Raw genomic sequence first — 14,068 nt, 5'->3', positions numbered from 1 at the left:
GACGTCCTTTTTTTCCCACAAATAGAGCTTTCTTTTGGTGGTATTTGATCACCCCTGCGGTTTTTATTTTTTGCGCTATAACCAAAAATAGAGCGACAATTTTGAAAAAAAACGCATTATTTTTTACTTTTTGTTATAATAAATATCCCCTAAAAATATATATAAAAAAAAAAATTTCCCTCAGTTTAGGCCGATACGTATTCTTCTACATATATTTGGTAAAAAAAAATTGCAATAAGCGATTATTGATTGGTTTGCGCAAAAGTTATAGCGTTTACAAAATAGAGATAGTTTTACAGCATTTTTATTAATAATTTTTTATTATTTTTTTTTACTAGTAATGGCGGCGATCAGCGATTTTTATTGTGACTGCGACATTGTGGGGGACCCATCGGACATTTTTGACACATTTTTGGGACCATTGTCATTTATACAGTAATCACTGCTATATAAATGCAGTGATTCCTGTGTAAATGACACTGGCAGTGAAAGGGTTAACCAGTGGGTGGCAGTGTAGGGGTTAAGTGTTCCTAGGGGTGTGTTACTAACTGTGGGGGGGTTGGGCTTTCATTTAGTGAACACTGATCTCTGCTCCAATCACATGGAGCAGAGATCAGCGTCACTAGTTGCTAGGCAGAATGGATAAATGTTGTTTTACACAGCATTTCCTCCATTCGGCCGCTCCGTGAGACGATCGCGGGGATGCCCGCGGCGATCGAGTCCGTGGGTCCCGCGACCGGACTCACGGGGGTCCCGACCAGCACGGGAGCGCTCCGCCGGCGACGCGCTCCCAATGGCAGGGCGGCATTGAAGATTGGACGTACTTGTACGCCAATATGCCTGCCCGTGCCATTCTGTCGACGTACATCGTCATGCGCTGGTCGGGAAGTGGTTAAAAGGGCAGTAGGCACCGCCAGTGTGAATGAGGTCCTTAGAAATAATTTCCCATGCCTGAAACGTGCATTGCAGATGTAAAGTGGAGTGTAAAGTGCTGCCAAATACAGAATCTGGTCTTTAAATTTGAGCTGCGCGACTTCAAGTTCTACCCCGATAATCGATGTGTGCCACTGCTGTAGCTTTGTCCAAATGAACCTGGTTTGAATGACCATGTTCTCAAGAGGTCCAGTGTTGGAAGGTAAACAGAATTTCTTGTAGCTCCAGGATGTTCATCAGGAGATGGGCTTAATATGACAACCAAGTCCTCTGCACCAGTGGACATCAACCTTGTCCTCAGGGCCCACTAACAGGCCAGGTTTTATGTATTACCTTGGGGAGATGTGGACTAGAATACGGCAATCACTGAGCAGCAAATTATATCACCTGTGATGTATTTCAGTTATCTTGCCAACCTGGCCTGTTAGTGGGTCCTGAGGACAGAGTTGGTGACCACTGCCCTGCACTCATGCCAGGCTGGCATCTGTTGTGAGAATCTTTGAGGCCAGTTGGAGGAAGGATTTGGCCGGGCCAACTTTAAGACCCATCAGGCCATGTCAGACGCACGACTGTCCAAAGAATGTGCCTTCTTGTCTCTCACTGGGCGAAGTGGACTGCATCGAAGGAGGCCACCATAAGACCCAGAACTCTCATGCAAGAGTGGAGAGCAAGATGGCGTTTGAACATCAAGGTCAGGGACCCAGAAGGACGACAGAGGTTATGCTGGTGGAGCATCAGTGAGTGCCAAGCCAAGGACCTAACATGTCAGCAGGGGTGAAGCATGATGAGTATCTGTGAGTGCCAAGCCTGGGACCCAGCAGGGAAGCGGGGGTGACGCGTGGGGAAGATACAGAGTACTGAAGTGGAAGAGCTCAGGGGATCCAGTGACTAGTGGATCTGAAGTCTAGTGAAAGACTGGGTGTTTGTTGAGTGAAGACCCACCATGAAAGCGTGTTGGGAAAGCTGAGAACTGTTCGTGTTGCAAATAGGTGATCCTACCTATACAGAAGTGGTGTCTGGCTGGAGGCCTTCACCTGTATAGCTGTCTACCTATAGAAGTCTCGGAGTCTGCCAATTAACATTACATCTACCTAAGGGTGTCCTGGTCCTAACCCTCTCTCCTACAGTTCTGTTTAAGAGACAATAAATCTTATGCCACGTACACACGATCGGAATTCCGGCCAGAAAAAGACCAATGAGAGCTTTTCATTGGAAAAAGCGACAGTGTATATGCTCCATCGGAATCTAGCTGTTCGATTTCCGCAAGGCCAAAAATTGACTACATGTTCTCAATTTTCCCAACAGAAAAACTTTCTATCGGAAATTCCAATCGTGTGTATGCAATTCCGACACGCCAAAAATCTTGAAAACTACGAGACGGAAGCTATTGGCTACTGGCTATTGAACTTCCTTTTTCTAGTCCTGTCGTACGTGTTGTACGTCACCGCGTTATAAATGATCGGAATTTGGTGTGACCGTGTGTAGGCAAGACAGCTTGAGCGGAATTCCGTAGGAATTCCATCGGGAAAACCATCAGAGCTTTTTCCGACGAGAATTCCGATCATGTGTATGCAGCATTACACTTACCATGCCTTGCAACCCACTCTACACTGAAGGATGTCAGCTGTCCCTGACTCTGGAGGTCACCATTAGGCCTCCAGGGACCTGGGACTTTACTACATGTATATGGAACTTTTTACAAAAAGGTGCTTTCTGGTCCAAAATGGGGCAAGTAGAAACCCTGGAACAATTCTTACCTTGGAAATAGCGCAATCACCCCCTGGGAGAGAGATTTTGCCAGGTCAGCAAGAAAATCTGGTAATTGTTGTGGGGAGATAGCATACAGCAAGATATAGTTAGAAAGCTACGTTAATAGAGCATGTGATATTTAGTTATACATCTGCTAATTTTGTATATTCCTTGAATCCATTAATCCTATGGTCACTGGGTACAGTAAAACCTTGGTTTGAAAGAGTTTTGCAAGACAAGCAGAATTTTTAAATACATTTTGACTTGATATACAAGCAATGTCTTGATATACAAGTAGGGTCACGTCACAACTGAGTATAAAAGAGAAGAGAGGCGCCTCTAAATGTAGCAAAATGGTTACATTTAATGAAGGTACAATATTTATCAACATATTAGAGGTGCCTCTCTTCTCTTTTATACTCTGTAGCTCCTGCTGGATTTTGCTTCTAATTTCCTTGTGGATGGACATTTTATGGTTACACAACTTATCGCATTGCTATAATGTTTTTCTATGGACTAGAAACTGAAGGACTTATGAATAAATGGTTGTTGGTCGAATCATTTATTATTAATTTTTCGAGTTTCCATTATTTCTTATGGGGAAATTCACTTTGATATACAAGTGCTTTGGATTACACGCATGTTTCTGGAAGGAATTATGCTCACAATCCAAGGTTTTACTGTATTCTAAAAGGTTGAGGCCTGCAGTGTCACATTTTACTAGTACCACCTGCAGGTAAACCCTGTTTTTATGCTGCAGTTATAACATACAATTATTCTCTGTGGCAAGCAAAAAAATCTATCTGATGGGACTCAACATTAGGTGGGGGATCCCTCTGTGTTAATTTGTTTTTCCTTGGAAATTTCTTTTTAGAGAAATAATTGCTTTGATCGGAATCTCGGCACTCCACGTTGCTTTTTAATTTTTCCAATCCAATACAAAAGTAACACACAAAAAAAAAAAATAGCAGCTGTTTGAAAAACTCAATCACGTTTTAATATACAAGAATGAAAAGTACAGCAGTTTTACATTGTAGGAAAATTGAATACATACTATATAAACAAACTATTTACACAGGAAAATCACAAAGAGAAATGGCCTTTTACCAAATAAATTAATAATTACACGCCTTCCCATTCATATCTGTACAGAGAGATCAGGGTGATTGCGTTTTGTAAGGTTAGTTCAACTGTACGTTGTGCAAAGAAGATGGGTTACAGATATATTAGGAAAAATCAAGACAAGTCCAAAGAAAAAAGAAAAAACACACAAAACATCTGCCCCCCGGTGCATCAATCCTTCATGGTTCATAAACTTTTTTTTCAATCAGTAACAAAGACTAAAGGCATGCCTTGCCAATTAAAGGGAAATGTGTGGCGAGATGTAGCCATTATGGATTGTACACCATTAACTGATTTAGCTTCATTGGCCCAGATCTTGTATGTCGAAAGGGAATTCAGGAGATGGCCGCTTCCAACTGAAACTTTCATGAAAGGCTTGAAGCCTTCCAACAGATTCCTTGTTAACACTATGTCTGTTGAGTTTCATTTTTCTGCACACCTCCGCATATCTATAGCGTGAACAGGGCACATGGATATCAAGTCACGCCATGGATGTGCGTTGGTGTGCGAAAAAAACTCAACTCAATGGACATGGTGTGAATAAGCCCTGAAGGTAAGTTGTGCATCTGTATTTTAAATATCCAGCTTTTAGTCATTACAAGCACATGATAAAGACTGGATTTAGTTCTTGATACAAAAGTCTATAAAGACCGTCAACGGAATATCCACTGCTAATTCCATGAGTTCAACATAGAAGAGCTTAAAATCTGCATTTAAAGCACAGACACACGTATTAATTTATGTATCCACACATTTCTGGCTCCAAATTTGTGTCCCCACTCCCCATCCAGGACCTTCAGATGATTTGGAAGAACATATGACCACACCATTCCTTGACCTATTGATTGTTTCCATTACCTCCAACCTACATCATTGATTGTTTCCATTATTATCACCAACATAATCCAAGTGGTTAAATCTTTTGCATTTGATTATAAACTGTACATGAATGGCCAAATCTGATTATGGGCTGCCTGTCTAACAATCAGTTGAAGCAATAAATCTACTATTGTATAGACACCCTTTACACACACTTGAAGCGGAACTACAGCCTGCCATACCAACCTCTGCTTCAATAGTCCTACGTCGGTGATATCCGTCCTGGCGCCAGCATTTTCTCCTTGGCTTCTTCTGGGTTCCGGCTCTTTGGCTGCCTTCATTGGCCATTGTGGGAGTTTATTCATCCCGTCACACAAGCAATGTGTTGGAAATGCGTTGCTCAGTATAGGTTCTCCCGAAGACTACGAGCAGGGAAGTACATTTATTTTATTTCAGAAGAGACATTGGATATCCCCTATGTTATAAGGAGACCATCAGCTCATAAGTTTTGTTTTTTAGACTTTAGTAGTCATACTAGTGTAGTAGGTTACTGAATAATTGCCTTTATCTAAGCCAGTGGTCTCCCACTTTTCTTGCCTGTATGTGGTCCTTGTGGCACTATTCCTCCCACTGATACCAACAATGAGCTTCCTCCCAGAGACAAAACAGTGGGGAACTATTCCTCCCACTGACAGAGATGATGGAACACAATTTCTTCCACTGACACCAGCACCACTTGTATTATCGATTGGACACTATGCTTCCCACTAACACCAACGATGGGGTGCTATTCCTTCAATTAATACCAACGATGGGGTGCTATTCCTTCAATTAATACCAACGATGGGGTGCTATTCCTCCAATTAATACCAACGATGGGGTGCTATTCCTCCAATTATTACAAACGATGGGGTGCTATTCCTCCAATTAATATCAACGATGGGGTGCTATTCCTCCAACTAATACCAATGGTGGGGCACTATTCCTCCAACTAATAACAATGGTGGGGCATTATTCCTTCTCCTACTGACCACAGGCATTATGCATTTTTTTTACTCGCACTAGCCACAGTCCAGCCATCCAAACGCCTGAAGACTAAACTTGCCCTTCATTTAGGTTTGGAGACCTCTGATCTAAGCTATTGGCCTGTCAGAAAACATCAGCTTTGGTCTGGGGGGAAAAAAAAGCACATTTGCAAATCCAATATAGCAGAAAATATTTGTGGATTACCTGTTACAGTTGTATAGTACAGGTTACTGTGTGTCCGGTACGGTCATTAATGAAGGCATGTCCTAAAGCTAATATATTCTGTATTAGGTATCCTGTAATATGACAAATAAAGCAGAACGTCCCTACTGTTAACAATGACTTTTAGTTCATAATGTGACGTGCGGAGCTTTATGACTATGGCTTTAACTACCATAGCGGAGTCTAAATGTCTGAACATTTAAATGTCCCAAAACCAATATAAATTAAAAAATATTTAACTTTAGCATACTCCACAAATGTCCAATATAGGAGAAGTATAAAAAGAGTTGAATGGAAAAAAAAAACACATTTGCTGGAAAGTATAGTGTTTGTTCGCCACATATGCAGGGGCACAGTACTACTACCATAAAGAAGTCCCTTTGTGTTAAGAAGATTGTATTGCTGGACAATGGGGGTGGTTTGCAAGACAGGTTAAAGCTGAACTCCAGGTATGATCTGCATTGCATACTTACCTTGGTCCAACTTGGACCAAGATAAGTATGTATATTTCATACTTAGCAAGGTAGAAAATGAAGCCACACTATGAATGTTACACAGTAGGGTTTATTCAATGCAACCAGCTTTTAGGCATAGTCCTCAGCCTAAGCCTCACCCCTATGGCGCATTTTATCTGCATTGAGCAGCTTGGACCAAGGTAGGTATGTATATTTCATACCTAGCAAGCAAGAAAATGAAGCCACACTCTATGAATGTCACACAGTAGGGTTTATTCAATGCAACCAGGTTCCATATATAGTCCCCACCCTAAGCCTCACCCCTATGGCGCATCTTACCTGCATTGCAGAGCTTGAAAAAGGTAGATATGCCCATTTCATACCACTAACAAGGCAGAAAATGAAGCAGCACTCTATAAAATGTCACACCCTGGGGTTTACCAGCTTCCATACATAGCGCCCACCCTAAGCCGCGCCCCCTCTGGTGCATTTTACCCAATTTGAGCTTATTCGTTCAGGTCCTGGGGAAGTGTGGGAACTAAGAAATATGCATGGAGCTTGAAGCTGTGCCATCTTGCCTCATTTCATACCTGATGGACCATGGAGGAAGCTGACACCACATTATTTGGCGATTGCACAGATAGGAACTGAAAGATCGACGCTCTGAACACAGTGGGTTGCTCACTCAGCACTGTCCCCATTCAAAGAATGATTGTATATAAATAGCGAGAGTGCCCCCCCCCTCCCCCGTGGTCAGTGTGCAGAAGGAAAGCCACTCCAGCACAAGACCGGGAAGATGGGGGCTACCAATGTAGTAGTGCCGACTACTAGAGCAATCAACTTTACCAGTGGTCCTTCAGGTATGAGATTTGCAGACTTGCACCGTGCCAAGCTGGACCCATGCAAGTATGCAATACAGATCAAACCTGGAGTTCAACTTTAAGTTGGTCGGGTAGGTTATAAAACAATCTCTTCTCTCATTGGGCATTTGTACAGTACAAAGAGAAAACACCCCTGTCCATGAAGATGACAATTATAGATGGCACCACTATGTTACAACACTGTGAAAGACTAAATTACTAAGGCACTCATAAAGTGATAATAATGTATGTAGTAATACCAGACTATGCATAAATACCTCAATACAATGGAAAAGTGCAAATTCTAATAGTTGGAACAGAAAAAATGTCCTTCTTTCCTGAAACTGATTAAGCACATAATACTGAGTAACAGGGGTAAGTCATATAAGCGGGACTCAATGAGAAGCCATTTTGATATCCCTATTTCAGGAATGGAATTTAATCTTCAAAATCTTAAATCTTTTATACTTAAAGTCGGAGCTCAAATGTAATATATTGAATCTTATTAGTCCATAAATCTAGTGGCTGTATTAGTTTTCATATGTTTAAGCTTTTTTGTTTTTTTCTCTTTATCACATAGTGACCCTGCTGGTAATACACTTCCGACCCTAAGGTGACAAAGCTCACTCACCATACTGTATCTGCGAAGGAGCAGCAATGCCACCTTAGGAAAGGACTACAGAACACCTCGCTCTCCTCCATAACATAAGGGAAAAGGTATTCTGTAGTCCAAAGAGATACCTGGGAACAATTCTGATAATGCTAAGCAAAGACAGAGCACAGGAAGTTATCCACTTACAAGATTTCTGGCAGGATCAACAGGTCATTTGTGTTTTGACCTCATCAAACAGATATAACTAAATGTTTTCAATGGTTAATTTAACGGACCAAAAGAGAACAATAATTGTTCAGGTTTTCAAAATAAAACGCATCAGCCATTTTAAAACTTGAATAGTCCTACCTAAGAATCGGCAATATAAAGTGTCTGGTATCACCTCTGTTACCCAGAAAAGCTAAACTCAGAGGGGTGCAAGAGAGGCTTTTTTTTTTTTTTTGGTGAACGTGGTAACAGCAGGGTACTTCGGTGGAGCTTTTACTTTTAGGCCCTGTTCACACTTAAGCGTTTTGTAGCTCAAAAACGCTCAACAAGCAAAAACCTCTCTGTACATGAGCTACTTTGCAAGCAGAATTGAGCATTTTCGTGTCCATAGAAATCAATGGAATTGCCTGAAAAGCGCAACATAAGCTTTTTTTTTTTTTTTTTTTTTAAGCGTTTTGTTGAGCGTTTTCTGCTCAAAAAGCAGCTCTCTGCCTCTTTTTCAGCAGAAATCCACACCTCCTTTTAGTTGAAAAACGCCTAAAGCAGAACACCTAGCAAAAGTTGCAAAAACCTGCAACTCTGCTCCACAAAAAAAATAAAAAAAAAAAGCTAAAAAAAATAAAAATAAAAAAATAAAAATGCTCAAAAGTGACGCTTAAGTTTGAATGCAGCCTTAAACATTTGGAACCTCCATCAAATCATTCTCTGCATATGTTACCTTTTGTACCACCACCCCCTCCCTTTAGAATGTAAGCTCTATGAGCCGGGCCCTCCTGTACCTTTTGTATTGTACTAATTGTGTTTTCCCTCCCTATACATTGCAAAGCGCTGCGTAAACTGTTGGCGCTATATAAATCATGTATAATAATAATAATAATAATAGTTTCCTTTTAAATTTGTGTTTTGTTATAAAAGTCAATCTTTTGCAGATACCAATCTTTTAGAAATGCATATTATTTATAAGTGTATTTCATTATTTAGAAGTGTATTTCCTCTTTTGCAGCCGAATTGGGATAAACGGATTCCCAAGAGGCGTCACCTACCTTCTATTTTTTTTATAAAGGACAAATGGATTCCAGGAAGTAAATGCTACATGAATCATTTGTCCTTACTTAAGATGGCCATGGCCAGAAATGCTAGGGAGCTGTTTTTCAAAGTGATTTCCCAACAAAATAAATCATGGAGACATGGATGGATGGATGGATGGATGGATGGGGGGGTTTGCTTTGAATATTAAAAATTAATTAACCACTTAACCAACTCAAGGTGGTTTACCTCCCTTCATGACCAAGGCCATTCTTTGCGATACGGCACTGCGTTTTTTAAACTGACAATTGCGTAGTTGTGCGATGCTCAACACAAATAAAATTGATGTCCTTTCCCCCCCCCCCCACAAGAGCTTTCTTTTGGTGGTATTTGATCGCCTCTGCGTTTTTTTATTTTTTGCGGTATAATCAAACAAAAAAAAAAAACAATATTTTTTAATTTATGCTATAAAACACATCCAATAATAATAATAATAATAATAATAATAAAAAAAAAATCGAATTATTTAATTTAGGCCAATATGTTTAGCGCTACATATTTTCAGTAAAAAAAATCCCAATAAGCATATATTGATTGGTTAGCGCAAAAGTTATAGTGTCTACAAACTAGGATATTTTGGTTTATTTTTATTTATTTCCTTTTACAAGTAATGGCGGGCGATCAGCGGCTTATAGCAAGACTGCGACATTGTGAAGGACAAATCGGACACTGATACACTTTTGGGAACCAGTGACACTAATATAGTGATCAATGCTAAAAAAAAATATGCACCGTCACTGTACTAATGACGCTGGCAGGGAATAGGTTAACATCTGGGGCGATCAAAAGGGTTAATTATGTACGTAGGGAGTGCTTTCTAAAGCCCCATACACACAATGTGATTGTTGGCAGGGGATTGTCTGTGGACAGACTGTTGTCCTAAAATCTGGCCGTTAGTACACTCCTTTTGACAATAGGTGTCCAACTTTCAGCCAAGAAATGTTGGATGACAGGCTAGTACATTTTCGGCCGACAACGCTCTGTTGTCTGATTTTCATATGGTCAGTACACAAATGTCAAAAGTACAAACACGCATGCTCGGAATCAATGCCCATGAAATTAAAAGAAGGGGCCCAAAGGGTGGCGCTCAAGAGCTGAAATTCCTCGTAGTACATCACTACATTCATGTTTGTTGGCCGACAATTGTGTACCATTAGTATGAAAGACAAGATCCAGGTACACGCCCTTTTTACAAAAATCAGTTGCTTAGTTGGCCAACAATCGTTCCGTGTGCACGGGGCTTTACTGTGTGGGAGGTGCTTTAACTGTGGGAAGACAGAAATGCTGTGTTTCTGCTAAGCAGGAACACAGATCTCTATCTTCCCTACTAACAACAGAATGGCGATCTGTCTTGTTTACATAGGCAGACCGCCATTCTGCCTCTCTCAGGAACGATCGGTGGGTCCCAGCGGACATTGGGTCCACTGGACCCGCTGATTGGCTCCCGCTGTGTCCAATCACAGTGGAAGGGGGTCGCCGGTGGCACGAGCACCCCAGACCCAGAAGTGCAGAATGACTTACCTATATGGCATTCTGCACACAGAAACCACCAATCCGCAGTAAACGTACGTGGGCCGGTTCGGCAAGGGGTTAAATTGTGTTTTTAGTTTGTGGTGCTCAGATACAGTGAAGAGCCACTTTATTGAGGACAGACTTCAAAAAAACCTTGCAGTCAGTCATTACACACGCTCATGAAAAACATCTAAAAAAGGTAAAAAAAAAAAAGAACAAGTATGCTGTGTGAATGGGGACACAAACATATAGTCGGGGTTTTCTCAAATTTGACCGCAAAAGTGAAAATACACTTTAATTTTCCTTTATTGGCTTAATGTGTTTGCGCATATGGCTGCATTTTTTGTGCTTAGTTGGCAAGTAGGTTTTAATTTTTCTATACCTAATATTTTTCACTGTGAACAAGCAATTTCATGTTGTTTGAGTTGATTTATATATCTGTTCCCACAAAATCATACTAGCCAAACATGCAAGATTTAGCCAGATTGCGTTCAAAGAATGAATTTAATACCCTCATGGTTTGCATGCCAAGGTGTACAAAATATATGCAGAGACTTAGGTTAGCCTAGTACAGTGATGGCGAACCTTGGCACCCCAGATGTTTTGGAACTACATTTCCCATGATGCTCAAGTGCACTGCAGAGTGGATGAGCACCATGGGAAATGGAGTTCCAAAACATCTGGGGTGCCAAGGTTCGCCATCACTGGCCTAGTATGACATTTTATGGAATTATTGAATCTGAATCCAACTCATACTTTTATAAATGTATAGGAATTTGTATACATACGAGTCTGTATGTCATAAATGGTCGTTGAGCTCTTTGGCTCAGATCCAATTGGGAATTTTGGGTGCATGTCTACAAAAAGTCATAGAAGGTATAAAAATTACTAAGTGCCCAATACTGGAATTCAGATTTCTTCCATTTTCATTTCTCATTATTTTGGCAAATTGTTTGGGAAGACCTTTGGAGGGGGGGAAAAAAAAAAGACACGTGATCTCTGCTGAAGAATTTTACCAACTCAACACCATTATTAATGCATGGGCATGTCATTAGCTACAGAAAGAATTTCATATGCAGAGTAAGAGTCAAAGTCTTAAAAAATTTCAGTACACACATTTTGGTTACATATAATTAGGCTTCATTCTGAAGCATGTAAGAGACATCCAGGAAACAAGTCTCCAACAAGAGAAACATAGACTTTTAAGTACATATTTCTAGAAATGACCATCAAAAAAAAAAAAAATAACCGTTCTGGCGATTCCTAGAAAATTTAAATATTGAATTTAATATGCATATTTCATTTAGCAAATGTTGAGTGTCATAAAGAACTGTTAAATGAAAGCTGATACTTGCACAGTAAATCTGTCCAATGTGTACATAAAACAGCCGATACTGAAGTCTTGCACCCCCTGAATGGTATTTTTTGGTATTTAAAGAACACTGAGGTGGTATATAGCAAGTGATCTTAAAGATGTCTTGCATAATCTACAATTGTTTCAAATATTATGTACAAAAATACAAGATGGGGAGGTCTCTCTTTCATGGTGTACCTGGTTTCCCACCGTACTGATATAGATAGAAAGGCATTACATATTGATTGCACTTTCAAGCCTTCTTAGCTTTGCACTGTGGCCACATTTTGTGCAAAAGAATTCATGAGAAGTTAAATGATCTACATCTCCAATTTTTAGGAAGTGTGACCTAACCCAAAGGGTTCAGGACAGCTGGAAATTCTGGCTTGACATTGTAAAATGCTCACATCTGGGTTGTCACCGGGTCCAGATCACACAATATATTCCCGATTGGCCCCAGCTGCCTGTTTGGATAATAATTCTCTTTGTAAACCTCTTCAAGCTGTAGCCAAAGCGACCCTGTCTTTATAACAGTGGGATCCATTAATGACAAAATACAACATTGAAAGTCCAATGTGTGCCAGCAACTCCGACCAAACACCTCAGCATCCGAGCCACATCAACCGCACAAGATTCCATCATTTCCGAGGCCTTGAAATTACAAAGTGACCATGCTCACAGTGCCCATTCTTCCAGAAAGAATTTATATATCACCCAGTTCCTGCCAACATATTAGAAGGTGTAAATACTTGAAATGTTTAAAAAAAAACAAAAAAAAAAAAAACTTTCAACAACAAGTGTATGTTAGATAGAAACAGCTGATGGATTCACACACATGGCACGGGTGCTAGAAAAATGAGCCATTTTATAGGGTGGGTTATCCAGAACCCATAATTCTCAAAATGAGCTTAGTCTATAGCAGCAAGGACCACTTTAAGCCAGTGGCCATTGTGGGCTTTCGTTAGAATTCTGAGGTCAGGTGTCCTATGTTTTTCGACTGTTCCAATTGTAGTCCGTACTTCTCTGTTCTAATGATCTGTCCATGGGGGATTTGGAAACGTGAGGGGATTTTTGAGTTGGCGGAGAACGAGGATCTGAGAGAGTAGAGGACTGCTGGGAAGAACTTTTAAATTCCGCAGGTTTTTCTGGATGGAATGAACGGTAATGATCTGAAGTTCCTTGTCCATGATATTCCATTGGTGGGCGATGATCAGATCCCATTCTTCTGAAATCCTGCTGATGGTAACCTTGAGGACGAAATTCATCTGATCTTCTCCTCTTGTTGTCATGATGATGTCTACAAAAAAAGAGAATTATCATAAATACCTTGGAATGATCTGTGTATATCCTCCAAAATATAGATACCTGAATATTAACAGTTTATCATCTCCCTAAACTTCATCTGAAGTTCAAAATGAGTTGAGGATCTCCAGGAATCAGAGGAAACTGGTGGGTTTTATTTCTCGCTGCTTGTCAGACATTGGCTAAAGTCTGGTGCCAACCATTTATCCCCTTTGAGGAAGTTAAGCAAAGACTCATGGTTCATGAGAAGCTCACCTCAATCTAGAACGATACCCATGCTAAGTTCCTGAAAGTCTTGAGTCTGTGGCTATCCTTCAATAATGCCTGAACTTAGACAGCACTCTACTTTTGGACTTATTGGGCTCTTGATGCCCTATTGTTCTGTGGAATCTTCTTTCTCCTCCCACTCTCCTTTCCCCTACACTTCCCTCCCTTTCTTTCTTATGCCCCGTACACACGTTCCGATTATCGTAAGACAGATCGTTCACATTTTGTTGCATACAACTAAGATTGAATACAACAATGCAAAATGTGTGTAAGATTTTTGTCGTACGATTCTGGAAAAATCTTCCGTTGTGCGTAGCTATGTATTTTAAATGATGTCAAATACGTGTGACCAGTGTGTCCTTCTGGTTTATTTTCGTGTTTCCGATCATGCCTGGTGTTTGTCGAACGACTTTTAATCGGACGCATACTGTACTGACTACACGACTGTCGTACGATGGGCTGTCATCCAACCTAAGTTTTCCTGTTTGTCCCTTCGGATTTGGTTGGACAGACTGTCGTGATCGGCTGTCGAAAGCTGCGT

At 40.6% G+C, this 14,068-nt stretch overlaps 1 protein-coding gene across 4 annotated transcripts in view; it reads right to left on the bottom strand.

Annotated features, from left to right (window-relative positions):
- Positions 1-3,654: 3,654 nt before the first annotated feature.
- The window catches only part of CHD2 (chromodomain helicase DNA binding protein 2), a 120,301-nt gene continuing 109,887 nt past the window's right edge, over positions 3,655-14,068 (bottom strand). For all 4 annotated transcript variants that reach the window (XM_077473075.1, XM_077473076.1, XM_077473077.1 and 1 more), the window contains one exon: positions 3,655-13,255. In XM_077473075.1, the coding sequence (XP_077329201.1) occupies positions 12,943-13,255 (313 nt within the window). In that variant the 3' untranslated portion in view covers positions 3,655-12,942. The remainder of the gene's footprint in view (positions 13,256-14,068) is intronic.

The sequence above is a fragment of the Lithobates pipiens genome, unplaced genomic scaffold (assembly GCF_037356315.1).
Source record: "Lithobates pipiens isolate NorthernLeopardFrog02 unplaced genomic scaffold, aLitPip1_a1.2 Scaffold_8, whole genome shotgun sequence".
Lineage (NCBI taxonomy): Eukaryota > Metazoa > Chordata > Amphibia > Anura > Ranidae > Lithobates > Lithobates pipiens.
The sequence above is the reverse complement of the archived record's forward strand: the minus strand, read 5'-3'. Positions and strand labels throughout refer to the sequence as shown.